The sequence below is a fragment of the Tachysurus fulvidraco genome, chromosome 18, assembly GCF_022655615.1.
Source record: "Tachysurus fulvidraco isolate hzauxx_2018 chromosome 18, HZAU_PFXX_2.0, whole genome shotgun sequence".
Lineage (NCBI taxonomy): Eukaryota > Metazoa > Chordata > Actinopteri > Siluriformes > Bagridae > Tachysurus > Tachysurus fulvidraco.
Window position 1 is genome coordinate 11,430,528 of NC_062535.1, and position 18,970 is coordinate 11,449,497.

An 18,970-nucleotide genomic window follows, 5' to 3' on the forward strand; every position below is an offset into this window, starting at 1 on the left:
TGGGAAATGTTTCCATTTTTTATGAGGAAGGAGCAAGATCCTTAAATAGGTCACAACATTATAGAAAATATTTACATGACGTACAACAGATTCAAGGATTTTCTCAGAGGCTGCTGGGAAAAATCTCTGTATTGGATGTGTATCAGTGTTAGTAATACATGTGTGTCGAAACTGATCAATTAACCAGAGACAAAAACAAACAAACAAACAAACAAACAAACAAAAACACATTGCTCTGCATTAAAAGTGTCCAAAACAGCTATATTTAAAAAACAGACATTAGGGGCTTGTAATCTGTTCATCAAGCACAAATAATAATAGGTAAAAGACAAAACGGAAAATTTGAATTTTTATATATTACATAACTCATAAGCAAATCATTACACAAAGAATAAGTTTAGTTAGGAATCTTCATCAATGTAAAACATAAGAGTTCAACATAAAGTGTACATGTCGATACAAAAGCGTTTGTACACTGATCTCAGGGCAGTTTCCCACTTTCTTCTGTAATGATTAGTCAAATAAATTACAATCAGGGAGACTAGATCAGCCTCAAAGGGAAATTGAGCTTGTTCAAACAAATTGTGCGTTACTGTAGAGTTAAATGCATCCTCTTTACTGCTGGTGCATTTAAAACTCACTATACACATAGAAACTAATTACAATACACATATACAAATATATATATCTATATATATCTATATATATATATATATATATATATAAATTAAAATTCTGTACATCATGATTGAGGCTTAAACATGAAAAATAAACAAGTGTTGGCACAGTCACAGCCTACTTCAGTTCTTTGAGCTTCTGAATGAATATTAAAGGAATTAAAATCTAGCTCGGTCCCCACATACTGAGCCGTCGTCGCAGTGGCTGTGATCTTTGAAATCCAGAACAGAGCGTACGTGTATTCTGTTCATGATCTAGGTCACATGCCGTCACATACGTTTAGTGAATCCTATTGTTCTGGAACTTAAAGAAATGACGCTGCACCCTGATGAGCTTGTTTACATTCAGGCACAGAAGAACAGAGGAAACCCTGTGAACATACTGTTCAGCTTCTCAAAAGATGTCTGAACGGACCAAAATGTCTTTCATTTCCTATATTTTCCAAAGTGGAAATGCATTTTGGGAAATATCTATAATGCAGAAAAAGAAGAATTAGTTGAGACAATTTTGGCAGAAACGCGATTATGGCCCCTCACTTCATTGTTAACTACAAAACTCTTGCCTGGGTCAGAATGCCTGAACACTGGAACCACAGAGCGAGCTTTCTGAATGGACAGAAGACAGGACTAGGCCAGTAGAGATGCCTCCATGTCCTCATTGGATAAACGTTGACGTTCGAATCCAAATCATTTGTCTGAGCAGATATTTTCCTGCTGGAATGTGTGGAGAACGTTAAATATTTCAAAACGGCCCAGTAGATCTAAGAGCAGCTTATTCTTGTATCCTAGAATCGTGAAAAGATCAACGAGGAAGTGATTACTGACCAAATGCGATGTGTGGGGTAGTGAAAATGAGGTACGGTGCAATGGCAGTTTCGTCTTCGTCAAAATGAAAAATTAGACATGCCTTTAAAACAATGCAAAGACTTTAACAGTAGCACTGGTAAATTAAATAGAAACATATTTAAGTTAACTTAAATATAGAAGCTCCTGCTAAGTTACCAGCACAATAAAATCATGTTCAATACGACACATAAAACACTGACCTCCTAACATACACCCGTCTTAAATGTGCACCGCACCAACATAGTGCTGCTCTCTGTGGAGCAGGTCACAGACAGAAATAGAAAACAGAAATCTTCTCCTTTCCGTCGCTCGGTTTTGGTCATGCTGTGCTTTTTTTTCCTTTTCTTTTCTTTTCTTTTCTTTTCAACATCAGATCCAGGAGGAAAATCCTCTCTCCTGCAGTGTGTTATGAGTGTGTGGAGGTAAATGTGTATCGCATGTGGCACTTTGTATCTGCATTGACGTTGTTACAAACATGGAATCGGTGCATCATCGTCATCACACCGTCACCAGCAGGGAGCATAAGAGCTGTAGTTGAACGACTAGTTCACTAGTAGAACGTCTTCATAAGTGGTGGTTCTGTGAAAAAAGCAGGATTTATTCATCAATAAACAAAACTATGATCCATCTTACTAGGTACAGGATGTGGGCAGACTTTTTTTTAATTTTTACTACGTTCACAATTACATTAAAAATGAAAGCAGAAGTTTGGTATTTTTACTTTGCACTTCCTGTGAGGCAAAGCAATTTTTTTTTGAACAGTCGCAACATCATATTTTACAAAAAAGGGGCAGCTCTATCACACTTGGCAGGAAGGTTAAACTCCAAGCCGGAAATGAACAAGCTAGTCATGATCCATTGCATGAGAAGAAGAGATAAAGGCACAATAATTAGAGCCAGTCGGCATTATAAAAGCTTGATCACAGCAACTAGATGTTAGTTGAGTGTAAATGTCACTGGAACAGACTCGAACTCTGACAGCTTACACAAGTGTGTGCTGATATTACAGACCTGTCACAGCAGCAGAAGAAGGAGCATGGCGACGACTCCAGTCCACGGAACTTTCCGGAACTGGGCGTGTCTTTGCACTCTGCGATGAACGCGTGTAAATCGGTGATGTGAATGGGCTCCTGAGTTTGGTGCTATTTACAAAAACGCAACAAAAATGACAACCATTCTCAAACACCTTACTTTTCAGAAATAAAAAAACACGTCAAATATAAAAAACACCCTTCTACCAGCCTCGCAGCTTACCTTGATGGTCTCATACGCCCCGGTGATGAGGGCGATGAAGAGTGACAGCACCATGTAAATGAACAGGGAGATGAATGTGTAGAGGTACAACTAGAGAAAAAGACATTTACATCAACACGTCAGCAGCAAGAAATATGTACAAGTCTTTGCAATGAACTGAATCGAACCTACAGAAAGGAACATAGACGTTACACAGCAGGCACAGTGCAGGGTAACGGAAAATGCATAAAATACCTTGTAATAGCAGGTCCGTGTGTGTGTGTGTGTGTGTGTGTTTGTGTGTGTAAACAGTATAATATAATAAAACACACCTGGCTGAAGATCCACACCAGTGTGCTGCTCTCCTGCATGCCGCTGAAGGTGACGAACATGTCGTCTCCGTTTATCAGAGAGAACAGGCACTCGGACACCATGGCCATAGAGCGGAACTGATAGCAAGCAGAGAAACATACATAATATTTATAAATTATTTTTATAGATTCTTTCAGTTATTATAGAATATTCAAATACAAACGGTGACATACTAACAAATAAAAATATGTCAACCTTCATTGTTAAATAACAATTAAACAGGTCTAATTATTATCTAAATAATAACGACCATATATAAGGTCTAATTGTAAACGGTATCAGCTAAATAAAAAAATGAAGCAAGTCTCCCAGTTATTCTCAGACTTTAGCCATTACAGCTGGCTCACCGAGAGCAAGAGGGCTGTTACGCGTTACCTTAACGTGGTACGGTCCTAAAACGATCCAACCGCAGAAGCAGTAGCCCAGATAGATCACTGCGACGCAGCAGGAGAAACGGATCACGTTAGGGAATGCTGCTCGCAACGTCACGATCAGAATCTGGAGCACAAGAGGACATTTTCATGCTTTGGTAAACATTACGTTAGTTTATGGTTGATTTGACAAATTAAAAGCAAGGACAGAGGTGCGTGTGTGTGTGAGAATGTGTGTGTTTTCAGTTTGTTAAGAATGTAAAAAAAAGTAAAAAATCTCTCTATGCGTGCCGTCTACCCGTCAAGACTGCAAGAATGTGTTTCAAAACAAAAACAGATAACGACTGTGTGGGCATTAGATTTTCATAGGAACAAAATGTCACTACAAAGATAAGAATATCTGACAGTTTTGATCTTGTGGGGTCATTTAGCTAGTCCCTAGAAATCGAGCCTTTTTTGTACACTGCATAAGTAAATAATAACTGGAAGCATGATTGATATTCAAAGTGAAATACTACTGATGTGAATGAGAGCTTAAATAAGAAAGAAATCAGCAGGTAAGGATTGTGGACCTACGACAGAGGTGGTCAACCAACGGCTCCCAGTCCGCATGCGGCTCTTTGCCCGGTTTCATGCGGCTCTTACGTTCATATCGAAGTTTGTATGTGTTTTTTTATTATACGTGTTCGCTTTGCTTGAGTGTCGCTTGAGTTTTGCTTGAGTATCTTCAAACGCGTATGTGAGTGGGATGAAAATACCTCAAAGTTTCTCAGTAGGAGCAAGAGTAAACAATTTGGGTAAACAATTTGTGTCAAGTTCGCTCTCAAAATGGCAGAGGAAAAAAAGGAGGCGATGTTCATGTGTGCCCATGTGTATGATGTGTCTCTTTGTGATAACACAGTAAAAAATGTGGCTCTTGGTCTCTGACTGGTTGGACATCCCTGACCTACATTGTACTTCTGGAAGAAGCTGAGGTAGCGAATCACGCCGACCCACACCAACAGTGTTGACGTTCCCAACAAAATGCCACACACGTCATAGGAGGAGATTTCCTGGAAGGAAGAGAAGGAGATGGTGAACATTTGATCATATCATTAGGTTTTAAAAAGGAGTCAAACAGCTGAGATAATTTATGACTTCACATGACCACTATCCTTAACTAGAAAAACATTTATTGCATTATCATTTATTGCATGATCAGTCACAGAGTATTTTCCAAACAAATAGCAATGTTTAACAATTTCTTTCAGCAAACTTTAAGCACAACTGTATATATTCAGTTCTTTATTAAGAGATGTCAGCGTGTCAATTTCTGATCTTGTTTTAATTTGTAACTGTGATGAACTGTGAACAATTGAATGTAACAAAAAATAAAATAAATCACTGAGTACTGAGGAACTGAGGAAAAAGTGAGCACACGCTGTGCCCTAATAGCTAGTATTTCCCCCTTGGGCTGAAATAACCTCAATGAGACTTTTCTTGTAGCCATCTGCCAGTTTCTGACATCAACAATTTCCCCGACTCTTCAATGAAGAATTCTTTCATCTGTGTGATGTTTGTGTGGTTTCTTGCATGCACAGTCTGTTTCAAATCACCACACGGGATCACAACAGGATTTAGATCTGGGCTTTGACTGAACATTACTGAATTCCCTTCATTTTTTTTACCTTATAGTGAGTCCTTGGTGGATTTACTGCTATGTTTTAGGTCATTGTTTAGGTCATGTTTCTAGGTCCAGTTTATTTCAGCTTTAGCTTTTTGACAGATGGCCTCACATGATCCTCAAGCACCTTCTGATACGATGTAGAGTTCGTACTGGATTCTATGATGATGACACAACAGGTCCTGCTGCAGCAAAGCGTCTCCAAACCATAACACTTCCACCCCCATGTTTCACAGTTGGTATGAGGTTCTTTTGCCGAAATGCTGTATTTGGTTTACATTAAACATGCCCTGTATTATAGCCTCCAAATAATTCAGTTTTAGACTCATCTGTTCAAAGCACATTATTCCAGATGTCCTGTCCTTTGTCTCTGTGTTCTTTGACAAACTTCAGTCATGTTCTCATGTTTTTCTTAGACAGTAAACGTTTCCTCCTTGCACACACCCTACGATAATTAAAGCTGTCAGTCTCGTTCTGATTTGAGATACATGCACTTTGACATCAACTAGAGCAAGAGCTTGCTGTAGGTCCTGTGATGTTATTTTAGGGTTCTTTGAGACTTCTTTAAGCATCTTGCGGTCTGCTCTTGGGGTGAATGTTACTGCTTAGACGTCCTGACCTGATCCATGTTGCCAGTCGTTTTAAATCTTCTCCATTTGTAAATAATTTTCGGACAGTAGCATGGCTGATTACAAATTCTTTAAATATCTTTTACATCTCTTACCAGACTTATAAGAATTAACAATCTTCTTTCTGAAGGTCTTATCGAGAGCTTTTTGGAGCTCCCCATTGGTGATACTGTTCCTCTGACTTCAACAATAAAGAGTAAACTAAACTAAATAGCTGAAGTTTAAATGAGACAAGCCTCCTTCAAAATTCGTCTGTCATAATGTTTCAATTATTTACACCTTAATTGTAGGTCATTTTATCTAATTTAAGTACAAATAAATGTGAAGCTGTCCTTACATTTTACAGATAATAAAAAAATACATATCTTTGGTTTTATTTGTTTAATTATATTACTTATGAAGCTAAAATGCCCATATGTTTAACTATGTTCAAAAAACCTCTCTCCTTTCATGGGGTGAAAGCCACCACCAGATAGCCTGGAAAATGGTTTTACCAGTTTTTCACATCTTAAACACATTTTTTTTAAAGACAGAATAGTCAAAGTTGACCTGTATGACTCTTCCTATCCTTCCCTCATTTTCTAATATGGAAGTCTCTTTCTTTTTTTTCTTTCTTGCTTTCCTAAAACATGAAGTACCTTGGACTCGATGCGGATCTTTATTAACGAGCCAGTGATTGTGAGCACGTCGCTGATGATGAGCAGGATGTACCAGCCATTGATGAACTCCATCCTGTCCCCCCAACACACCGTATAATCCAGTTTGTTCTTGAAGTACCTGACAAACTCCTGGAGAAGAAAAGTACTCGTTTAAGCAACAAATTTAAAAAGCATATAGTTGATTTCTTAAGGAAGAGCTCATCAGTAACGTATATATGTGTCTCTCGTACACGCTGAAGGAGGATTCCTCTGAGAATGGAGCGCCCACAGAGCAACAGCGAGATGGCACAAATCAGGCCCACGACCACGTCAAAGGCCAGACGGGAGTTGCTCTCCGCTAGACGAGAAGGGAGGAAACAGTGGAAAAATAAGTCAATCTTGTGGAAAAAGAAACACGTGCATGTTTTTAGGAAGCAGAACAACCATGACTAAAACCATGACTAATCAACTATAAAAGGCAAAGGTAAACACTCGCAAGGCAAATTTCATTCATTTATTATGTTTTATCTGGTTCTTGTTACATGGATTAAACAGATCCATATTAAATGGCTGCATTGAATATTATATATCCTATATGAAAGCATCAAGAAGTATAAATCTATAGATCTTTAGGAAGTTTTTAGATGCTACGTTATATAATTGTAATTACTTGAAATTACATATTTTATTGAGTAAAACAGATTTATCCTAAGAGTAATACAATCATTAAGACTACAAATTGTCACAAGTGTCTCAATGAAACCGAAAGACTCTGAAGATTAGCATCAGTGAGGTGACATGAAACCGGCAGTCTCACCATGGCCGGATACACTGGGGTCTTTGCACTCCTTGATAGAGACCTCATTATCCAGACTGATCTTCACCTTGCCGCTGTGAGCCTTATTGTCCAGCATGATCTGATCGAAAAACAACACATTATATTTTCCTTACTAAGTTATTCAGAACTTAAAAGGGTAATACTTTCAGAATGACTTCCAGAATGACTTGCTAAAACTTGACATTTGGGGACAAACATCTTTCCGTCAACATGGACTTTGATTAATGTGTTCTACGTTACCCACAATGCCATTCAACTACCTGAGGATTTGCCGCTTGCTCTAACGAGACTGGCCGATGCAGCAGCACTTTTGTCCTTTAGTCTGTCCGGCTTTCTTACCTCCTCATCTGTACATTCTGCTCAGAAAAGTTCAGGTCCCAAAGCTTCAATTTTCATGCTAAATCCTCCATCAACACCATCACCTTCGTCACTTAGCAGATTGCTAACAAGCAGAGCCGAGTGTCTGCCATAACTCGGAGCAAATTTGTTGTATGCAGCTGCACTGCATTCTGGGATTTTGAGTCCAACGTTTGCACCAATGTCTTCATTACATCTACAATGGACTTCACAATAATATGACATGTATGATAATATGAACGTCACTGAAAATGGTGAGTGAGAAAATTCAGCACTTGCTCTTTAGTTGTAACAAGCTAACAGCAAAATTGGACCGTTATTCTTTCTCCTATTCAACACCAATGTGAATGCCAGACAATCTTCTAGCTTCTCAGAGGAATAACAAAAGTACAGACAAAATCAGCCAAAAAATAAGCACCGACATTGATGAACCCAACAATATCACTCAATCGCAAGGTATGTTATGAAATGACTCCAATTATACTGGTTAAGGTTTAACACTGGTGACTAGAAACTGGTCCTAACACAGAACTGTTACTAGTAGACACATGCATTTGACTCTTCTGAAATGAAACAGGGAAATATCAACAGTAAAAGAGCTTTCACTTAAAGGCAGGGTCTCAGATTTTTGAGAAATGCTTCAGAAAACTGAGTCGGGCTGAAAACTAAACAAAAATCAAAACTAATGTGTAGCCAATGAGCAGAAGGGGGCGGGGCTTGTCAATATGGGCAGAGAGAGTGTTCAGGGCGCATGTGTGACATTAGCAGAAAGCGGTTTTAACATTGACATGGAGGATAAAAACAAAGAAAGAAAGCGAAGAAAGGCTTACGATGAGGCAAGAAGTAGGACGTGTTAATATAGGATCAGCTTTCCAGCGCTGGAGAGAACTGAAGGAGCAGGAAGTTGGCACATATTCACAGATTGGAGTTTCCCGAGTCAATAACTCCTGAGCTAAACACTGTTACTACACAAATAACACCTCTTTTCTATCGTAGTAATGTAGAGAGGCAGCTACAACCGCGTTTTGTGTAGTAACAGCGTTTAGCTCAGGAGTTATTGACTCGGGAAATTTAACTTCACTTGAGACGCCGAGGCGCTTTTTTCCTTCTCGATAGGTGAGTAACGTTGGTTTTGCTTTGTTACACAGAACTAATATATGCCGTCTTTGCATTATTATGCTTGTGTGTCATTTTTGCTTGTTTATCATAGCTGAAGGGAAGAACAATACGATTGCAGATAAACAGACATTTCTTTCCATTAGTTGCCTGGGTTATGTATGTATGTGTGGGTGGAGCTATCAATATAGGGGTGGGACCCATTCGGGTTAGTGTTTGTTTTGGTGATTTTATATGTCAACATTGGCTTTCAAAAATCGGAGACCCTGCCTTTAAGATCGGACTTCGGTATAAAACCGTGTGAATGATGTATTGGTTTCTGTTCTACATAAGCAGCAGGTCCTGTTTTACATCATTAAAATACGTTGTGGGAAATACTAACGTAGGCACTGATCAGATAAGAAATCTCACCGTGATTAAAAAAGTGTAACAGTCAGGAATCTCATTGTTTATGATGGACTGAAGATTTATAGCCTTTAGTTGAAACTGTATTGTAACATTGATGAGCCTGAAGAAAAGATTTGGAGGAAAAGAGGAAGGAAAATATAATTAAATAACAAACACAATGGAAAATCAGAGATGATATTGTGAGATTGTGTTTCACTTGCGAAGCTTACTTGTGAAACTTAAGAGTAAAGTTTTTGAAGTCACTATTCACGAAGCCTTCAGGTACATCCAGCGGCGTGACTCCTATGCAATCTACAAAGAGAAAGAGATGGAAAACAAGACGCATATTGAAGATGTCTGGTAACGTTCACAAAGGTTGTAGCGCGTAGAGCTTCTGCTCATTTTAGAGTTAACGGTTTAACGGTTATATGTTTCACCACAGGAGCTTCGCTAAGAGCCGACAGACGAAGATTAGTCGAAACAAAATGGATTTTTAATTAGGATTCCCAACAGTTTAGCTCATTATTAGGCTTAATAGATGTGAAAATAATCTGAGGACATGCTGAGTAAGAATTAGGGTTGGGAACTGTTTTTTTAACAGGAACTGGAATTTTTATGTTTTTAGAATTTTTAAGTTTCGGTTCCAAACGTGGTTCGGATGTGATGACGGGCAAGGACGGGCAAGGACCGCTGGGAGCGGTCACTTTAAATAGCCATGTCTTACCTCATGAATATTAATTGTTTACACTGTTTACAGTCACGCAACCAAATTAACACAGCTCACCACAGAAATCAGTCACTCGCGCTGCTGTGCTGAGGTTCACTTTGTGTTAAACATGTCTAAAAAAAGCCTAAAGTGTGGATTTATTTCCAAAGCTACAACAATGAAGCAAATCTACCCCCTCTGACAGGGTTTTCTCCACAGCTGGAGATACAATAAGCCAGGAAAGGTCTCGTCTTCTCCCAGAGTAAGCAGACATGTTCGTTTTTCTTCATTGTTTTGCTAAGTTGTAATTCTGGATGTTAAATTTGATGTTGGATTTATTTCAATTTAAATTGATATGAATTAAAAATGCTCTGTTTAAAATATCTAAAGAGTGATTAATAAACACAAATGGAATTGTTTAAGTATTGTGCATTATTTTTCACATTTCTTTTATTATGGAATCGGAATCAGAACCGGAAAATTTCTTTTGATACCCAACCCTAGTAAGAATTAAGATTTACTGTCTGTGACCTAAATAAGTCCAACGTTAACATTACATTAAAATATTCAACCGTGTAGAATTCATTCTCTGTTTTGACTTCAGATACCTGTTATAATGTGTGGGTCGATGCTGAAGGTATCGTTGGCTGGGTCGATGCGGCCTTTTTTATAATATTGCTGGCAAAGAGACAGAGCGCTGCCATTGAAGCCCACTCCGTACACATACGCGTAGCGTCCCACAGTGGTTTCTGGCAAGTGCAGGTACTGGAGAGACAGGGAAATAGAGGGTGACAATTATTTAATGATAAATAGTGGAGGAAATAGAGCAGGAGGATAATTACCAATAAAGGAAGTATGAATCAATTCAAGAATGCTCTTCCTCATACTTTTGTACCATAACAATAATAATAATAATAATAATAATAATAGTATAAATAATAATAATTCCGATTAAACAATAGTCATGCATTGTATACGGAGTCGTTCCCTGTCATGGAGAGAGAAAGAACCTATCTATCATGTACCTTCTAGTGTATTACAGTAACCTTACCTGAAGATGTGTTTGTTCCAACATACAGGTCTATTAACTACTCACATGATGTATAAGATCATGAATAACTGTATTGAGTAAAATGCATTAGAGCTAGAACCAGATTCAGCAGTATTTTTAGGATCAGAGCTACCAGCTGTGCATCAGTGCCTCAACGTAACTCATATTTACAAACACTTTTACTTTCATTTGTCATATCCAGTTGCATATTACGTGTATTATCTATAGGGTATTATCTAATGAAATGTAGCACAGCAGAAGATTCAAACAACGCTAGTTTCAGTATGGAAAGTTTTCAGTTAAAAACACACTGAATATAACTACACTTTACTTAAAGCAGTTAAAGCAAATTCAAGAAACGTAATAAAGACAATTGTAATTTAGTAAATTGATTAGCTTAAATGGATACTGTACATCTGTATCCAAGAACTGCTGCTGTAATCATAATGACTATCCTGTGCTCATTCTAGGACTTTCAGACAGGACTCTTGGTCACTTAATAAGCAATTACTGATCATTCATTAAAGGTAGGGTCTCCAATGCTTGAGAAATGCTTCAGAAAACTGCGTTGGGACGACAAACTAAACAAAAATCAAATCAAACGTGTAGCCAATGAGCAGAAAGGGGCGGGTCTTGTCAATATGCAGCAGAGAGTGTTCAGTGCGCATGTGTGACATTAGCAGAAAGTGGTTCTGTTTGAGTATTGTGCATTATTATTTGCTAAGTTGTAATTCTGGATGTTAAATTTGATGTTGGATTTATTTAAATTTGAATGAATTTAAATGCTCTGTTTAAAATATCTAAAGAGTGATTAATAAACACAAATGGAATTGTTTAAGTATTGTGCATTATTTTTCACATTTCTTTTATCATGGAATCGGAATCAGAACCGGGAATCGTAAGGCAGAACCGGAATCGGAACCAGAAAATTTCTTTTGATACCCAACCCTATATACCCTATATACACAGTATATATGAATTAACCCTCTTACTGTTGATCATCTTGCAGTAATGGTAGACTTCTCATTAACCACCAGTTGAACTCAAGTTTGACTTTAATTTAGAGCTTCAAACAGACTTGCGCATTATTAAGTAACACGTATTATTTTCTGTCAACCAGCATATTCAATAGAAGATGGCAGTTGGCAGGAGGCTTTGCTGTAGTTTTTTATTGGTATAGTTTAATGATAATTGCTATTAAATTAGCTGAGAACACACAGTAGAGTAGCGTACAGTACCATGGCTTTGCACTAAAATAATAAACAACAGCAGTGGGTGACTTCGCCTTACGTCAGTCAGGCTACATCGCACCCCGATTTTCCAATAACAGCAAACCCTGTATTGTTTAAGTCCTTACTTGATGGGTTCTAAGACACAAATGTAAATTTGTCAGCAGCCTTTACCTGTTCTATTGCATAATAGATGTGGTCATAGACATCACTCTGCGTGTACACCGCCAGCGTGTCCTCTGCACCGTCGCTGTAGTCTTTAAGGAAAAGATGTTTAAAAGTAGCTGTGTTTTCTTCTTTAAATGTCACCACCATCTGGTTGCTCAAACCAAATAGTACAAGCTGGAGAGGAAGGGAAAGGGGAGCTGTTAAATCCTTGCTATTTGTTGCTAACCAGATTTTTTAAAGCTGCTAAGGGTAAGTTTCAAACATGCCAACTAGTGAACGCCTGTCTTTGCTCACCTGTGCTGTCACTATGATGATCTTCACAAGCTGCAGGAACAGTTTATATGGCTTTCTTCCCTTGGCATAGTACTTATCACAAGGGCTCATGAAGAAATATTTTAACTTCCTCCTCAGCTCTTCCTCTTCCTCGTCCATGGTGACCCAGGTACCGGTCGGCGGGTATATCTTGGAGTTGCCATGGTCAGTTTTGCCGTCATGCGAACCATAGCAAGTCACTGGAGACAGCAATCGGTCTCTTTCTAAAAGAAGAAAAAAAAACAACAACACACCAACGAAAAGGTAAGATAAGTATCAGCTGATGTGTAATCTAATCTTCTTCAACTACTTGTATGTTTAAGGTTTTTTAGATTGCAACATGCCAGAGATTGCTTTTTGGATTAACCCATTATTGAAAAATCATAATATGTGAAAGGTAGTAGGGACTGGTTAGCATTATGCAGGTAACTGCCACTAAAACTGTGTTACTGGTAGACATCAAGCATGTAGGTGTTTATTGGAAATATTCCTGGATGCAACGGAGGACATCATCTTAATATTTGAATGTACACAAAGCAGTACAATATTCAGGAGCTGTTCCATCTCTCGAGACACTGCAGCCATGACACGAACTGAAGCACAAGGCATCATGTACGAGTCAACACTCTCATCCTCCAGGGAACCTGAACCCAGAGGCAGGAAGGAGAAAATGTAAAGATTCAGAATCAGGAAATCTGTGGCTTTGTCTGGTGCCCAATAGCAATCAATCACCAAAAAGAACCGGGTGCTGGTTCAGAGCTGGTGCTGGTTCAAAGTTGGTTCCACTGGCGAACGTTCCAAGAACCGGTTTGCCTTTCCACCAGCTAGAGAGCCGTCACAGAGCCGAGTCTGACGTCACTGTATTATACGGGTCACGTAACACAGCAACGTTAGTGCAGCAGCGGCAAACACAAACACATCAACAATGGCGGATGTGCTTTACTGTTAATGCTCATGGCTTTGTGAACCTACATTGGCATACAAACACGGCGAATCCAACGTGTACGTGCAGCTCCATGTAATTTCAATAAACGGAGTAATCGATAAAGTACATAACGTTATTTTATCAGTAACACAGAAAAAATTTAGGCTTAGCATGTAGCTACCTACTATCATGTGTGCTGATAACTGATCAGATTGCGGTAAAGTAAAAGTGTATTAAACATTAGTACATTATCAAATGCGCTAACAGTAGCCCCGCCCACAGCCCCTGACACAAGCGGTTCTTAAGTCTAGACCAGCAACGTTTTGGTGCTACTTAAGAACAACTTTTCCTGGTTCAGAGCCGGTGCTTTGGCTATCGAAACAGAAAGAACTGGTTCTAAATTAGGCTCCGAACCTGCACTCAAACTGCCTCGGTGGAAAAGGGGTGAATGTGAATATATCTTTTCTCTCCAGAAGGTCACCTTGATATTCTCTCCTTCTATGTGCCCAGAACTTACCTAGCATCCCTGTTCCTCCAAATGTAAGTTAAATGCCAAGACGACATCAAGCTACAAGGTCATACAGCATAGCTCAGAGGTCATACAGTCGTTTTAGACATAGTTTCTATGAAAAAATACAAAGACTGTTGAGTGGTTGAGCGACTGTTGGGCCATTTAAATGATTCTAAAATTTTTTTTTGGACCTGTAAAGACCCTATAGCTGGACGTGTCCTAGTAAGTGGTTTAAACAGACCAAGCAACAGAGGAAGGATGGCCAGGATTGCTTACTGAAGATGTCAGAAAATCAGAGCCACTGTATAGAGCAGAAAAACACTGGAAGTGAAAATGAAAACAAAGCAGGAAAACCTGCTTTAACCAAGCTGAGAAGATTCAAGAACAAAAGAATAGTTTGTCTATAAAATGCCTTTATAGCATGTTTATAGCATGAGTCAGCAGAATGCGTGAAGCTTGTGTGGAACACGTGAAGCATCTTTAAGGCTCATGTTAACAATTCTCACCTTAACCCTTCAACATAGCAGTATTCACTGATTCAGTGATTAACCTGAATTACAAGATTAGAATTAACAGGATGATTAAAAGTGGCTGCCAATCACCATAATGATCAGAAAACCATCTGTGACAGGATTTAAATATCTGACCTCACCTCACCAGATATGTCTTCCTTACAAGAGAAAATTCTTAATAACCAGAGAACATACGGGTGTGTTTAGGCTACAGTCGAGCCTGCGACACTGATGACAAGTGATAGTCAATCATGTAAGGGTATTTAAATGGAAAAAATCTCATCTGTTCAGCTCTTGCATGCGCCAAAAATTCTCTGTGCTGGGTTTAATCAGGATGGCCCATGCTTTTGCTGTCAGAGAGATTCACAAGTGTGACAATCACAGGTCATATCTAGGCCCATCAGTCAACACAGATTCTCCCACAGTGACACACAACAGACACCCACACCATCCAAGACTAAAGAACGCAAAACCATTCACAAAAAAAAAGCTTAACATGGCGTCACCACAAATTGCTGCCCCTGAACGTCTCCACGCTCGGTTCTTCTCTGACAAAGCATGAAGTATACGGTCATCAAATAGCACCACAAAGCTCCTGACTCATTTTGACCATTATGGATTTTTTTGTAAAGTCATTCAAGTGACTTACAAGGGAAAAAACGCATCATCACTAAAAGACAAAATTCATGCTGCCGCAAAAGAGGTCAAACTAGACTGGCAAACAACGAGGTATAATCTGTGTAGACTGATCTGCTTGGGCTGATCTGTAGTCTGTGTAGTGTGTGTGTGTGTGTGTGTATGATTTTGTCCTGCAATGGGTTGGCACCCCGTCAAGTTTGTCCGCTTCCTCGTGCCCCAAGCCCACTGAGATGGACTCCAGGTTTTCCACGACCATGTGTGGAAAATCCATCTATTTTTCCTAATGTCCAAAATGTCAGACAATCAGGACGTGATATAATTTATCACAACATTAATATTACTCTGCCATACTGCCCAGGCTAGCATTAGAACAATTCAATATGAATAGTACGAAAAGTTTTTTTTCCAGCAGCATGTCAATGTCAAATAATAACATAATATAAAAATTCAGGCTACTGTACGTCAGAACAAGAGCCGCATCTTATTAAGAATAAACAATGATCCGACAGATTTTTAAACAAACTAAGTTTTGCTGTAAGTTGCATACTATTGCTCACATAAGTAAGATACATGGGACATTTTAAATAGTATGGATTATACCACGCTTTGTAACGAGCGACAGGTTGAGCTTTGTATGAAATGTAGGGCAAGTCGTACAGTCTGGATTACAAGTGACAAATGTTTCGGATGTGCAACTGAGTCATGGTACAACCGAATTAAGTCCTCAAGACAAAAGCACACGTTGATCATAACCCACTGAGTCTTAGTCCCACCAGACGTGACTCGACTGTCAAATTATATGACTTAACAAACACGAGTGACTTGCTTATTCTCACGTACATACGTAGCCGTGTGTGGTCAGCTGTGGTGAGCCGAGATTTCTCAATTCTGCTGCTGTGGCTGTCCTGCATTGCACATTTTAGTGTTTTCCTGTTCTAAAGTTCCTTCTGACCTCACGAATTTGACCCTTGATTTATAACTGAAATGTGCAGAAATCCTACAGTCTTCAAATAAGTCTTAAACTTGGACGACTAAAATCCATTGGTATTTGGGGCAATTTTATTTTAACATGACGCAAAAAGTCGCACTGTTCTTTTTAGGACAAAGGCTTTTTCAGTACTTCCTTAAAAAAAATTAGGTGAATGTGTCATATGAGCCTTATTTGAGCTAGATTAGTTTTACCTGGCAAGGAATTGTAATCTAAGTATTAGTGGTGAGATCATTATTATATTCCAGCATCCGTAGTTTATACAATTATCAAATCGGCTACAGGTAGCGACAATCAAAGTTATTGTTTTGTTTCGTTATTAATTAAATCGCTGAGACCATACCAACGCAAGACTTGCAAGAATTTGGATTTAAATATTTGCATATTAATATACATTCAAGGTCTAGAGATGTTCCTAAGTCACTTGTAGTTCTTGATCATAAACATTTTAATGGTTGTAGTATTCTGCTTAGGCATTACACAATCGTGTAAACCTACATGTTTCATTGATTAAGTACTAAAAAAAAATTAATATGAACCACAACAGCTTCTGAGCTATTACTTTAAAAAGAAAGCAAAAAAATTCATTTATACTCTCCGGTCTGATGAGTGATGATTAGTGATCACCTGTCTTGCTCACAAAGAAAATAAGCTGATGGTAGAAAAATGTTTTTATTCTTCACTTCAATCTCCTCTGTTCGGAAAACCATCTCCTCTGTTCCAAAACCCACCTCCGAAACCCACCTCCTCTGTTCCGAAACCCATCTCATCTGGTCCGAAACCCATCAAATCAGGTAAGATGAACACTAAAGCCATGAACAAATCACTTTAAGCATTAAAGTTTGCCCTTGTCGCCATTCAGTCTGTCAGTATAATTAGGAAATGCATAAAAGTAGACCTTTGCACATTGTAGTTGCTCACCCTTGTATCATAGTCATGTGTAATTATAACTTATGTGTAAGTAGTCACAGAAAAACAATTCCACACAACAAACTCTTTCAGACTGTCAAACCTCCATCATAGAGTAACGAAGTTAAGAACGAAGTTCCTGGAGATCTGACTGACCATTTGAACTGATGATAATAATTTCAGTATAATGACAGCTAGTATATTTGACCTCTTATAGCATCCATTACACTGTTATTAGTTGGTGCAGCAACAAAACAGGACAGAAACTGACTGCAATACACGGTTAAAACAGCAGAAAATGTAATTGGTGTAACAGATTTGTAACAGTAGTAGTATCAGTAGTAATAGAATAATAACTACTGACCCTTCACATGCTTTTATTGTCATTTCAACCATATATAGATGTTGCAGTACACAGTGAAATGAGACAATGTTTCTCCAGGACCAGGGAGCTACAGTACATAGCACAAAGACAGAGCTAAGGACTTCACTCCCTTCTCTCAGGTGCTACAGAACTTTGTTTACTAAAACTGCCAGACACAGGAACTGTTTCTTTCCCCAGGCCCTTTATCACCCTGATTAACAACTCACCATAATTATATCCCCTGCTTCATATCTATAAGTACTGCATTATCAGGACTGTCAGTCATCACATCATCCGTATGTTAAACACACTACTGCTGCTGTATATTGTACAAAAAGCATAATATTGCACAATATTGTGATTTGCACTTCTTGCACTTTAAGTACATAACTGTTCAGTCATATATTCATATTTAATACTCATAATGTCTATTGTAGGGGGTCACGGTTGCTTAGTGGTTAGCATGTTCGCCTCACACCTCCAGGGTGAGGCGAACATGTCTGTATAGTATAGTGTCATTTATGTCTGTATTGTATAGTATAGAGTTATTTATGTCTGTATTGTATAGTATAGTGTTATTTATGTCTGTATTGTACAGTATAGAGTTATTTATGTCTGTATTGTATAGTATAGAGTTATTTATGTCTGTATTGTATAGTATAGTGTTATTTATGTCTGTATTGTATAGTATAGAGTTATTTATGTCTGTATTGTATAGTATAGAGTTATTTATGTCTGTATTGTATAGTATAGTGTTATTTATGTCTGTATTGTATAGTATAGTGTTATTTATGTCTGTATTGTACAGTATAGTGTTATTTATGTACTTTTGAGAGTCACAAACAGCTGGAAAAAGATTCCTTGTGTGTGTGAACGCACTTGGCCAATAAACCTGATTCTGATTCTGATTACATATATATATAAAATGCTTTATAAATATATACATATTTTGATCGGATGATATTATTTAGAGAGAAGTGCTGATTCAGCTTCAGTTCCTCTGCAATGTTTATTATTTATTTATTTATTTATTTTATGTTTTGCTTGTGAGCTACCAAAACACCAGCAGGCTAAAAAAGAAACCAGCTTTTCCTGCCATTTTAGTTTTACAGCAGGACCAAAACTCTCTCTTTACACTCCGATGTTTTGTGTCGTTCTGTTCTCGTGAACTATTCACAAGACCTTTTAGTTTGATGTTTAGCATAAAGTGCTAACCAGAGAGCGTAAATAACTACAGCTGACTTACCGGTAGCGTCGTGAATGAGGTTATTCTGCTCCACCACGGCCATGTTGACAGCGCGAGACAAATATCCGTCATAAAAAGCGAGTTTGGGTCACGATTCATTAAAATAATGATAAAAAAAACTGTAATGTTGCGCAAAAATAAACTATTCGCGTTTGTTTTTCTTGTTCGCGCGCACCAGCTCGTGCGTCCCAGTCGCCTCGCGCTGTTCCGTAGATCTAAACGGACAGACTGAAAAGCGGCTCGAGCTTACATACAGCGGTCACGTGACTACAGCGCGTGACGG

The 18,970-nt window shown here is 38.4% G+C and overlaps 1 protein-coding gene across 1 annotated transcript; it reads right to left on the reverse strand.

Annotated features, from left to right (window-relative positions):
* mcoln1a (mucolipin TRP cation channel 1a) lies at window positions 1-18,936 on the reverse strand. Its single transcript, XM_027155957.2, has 15 exons — window positions 18,688-18,936; window positions 12,576-12,817; window positions 12,288-12,455; window positions 10,442-10,598; window positions 9,358-9,439; window positions 9,152-9,248; window positions 7,247-7,346; window positions 6,681-6,787; window positions 6,430-6,579; window positions 4,450-4,551; window positions 3,504-3,626; window positions 3,089-3,205; window positions 2,778-2,867; window positions 2,535-2,665; window positions 1-2,102 (listed from the first exon to the last, which is right to left on the reverse strand). Exons 1-15 carry the CDS (start codon window positions 18,728-18,730, stop codon window positions 2,066-2,068), a joined length of 1,746 nt encoding a protein of 581 aa, XP_027011758.1. The 5' UTR covers window positions 18,731-18,936; the 3' UTR covers window positions 1-2,065.
* Window positions 18,937-18,970: the final 34 nt, after the last annotated feature.

Bases quoted from the DNA above. Each gene is read 5' to 3' on its own strand.
- mcoln1a (XM_027155957.2), bottom strand. From the start codon at position 18,730: ATGGCCGTGGTGGAGCAGAATAACCTCATTCACGACGCTACCG. The intron at 9,249-9,357 runs GTAAGCTTCGCA...TCTTTTCTTCAG, and splicing joins TTTACTCTTAAGTTTCACAA to GCTCATCAATGTTACAATAC. The intron at 6,580-6,680 runs GTACGAGAGACA...TTTCTTCTCCAG, and splicing joins GAGGAATCCTCCTTCAGCGT to GAGTTTGTCAGGTACTTCAA.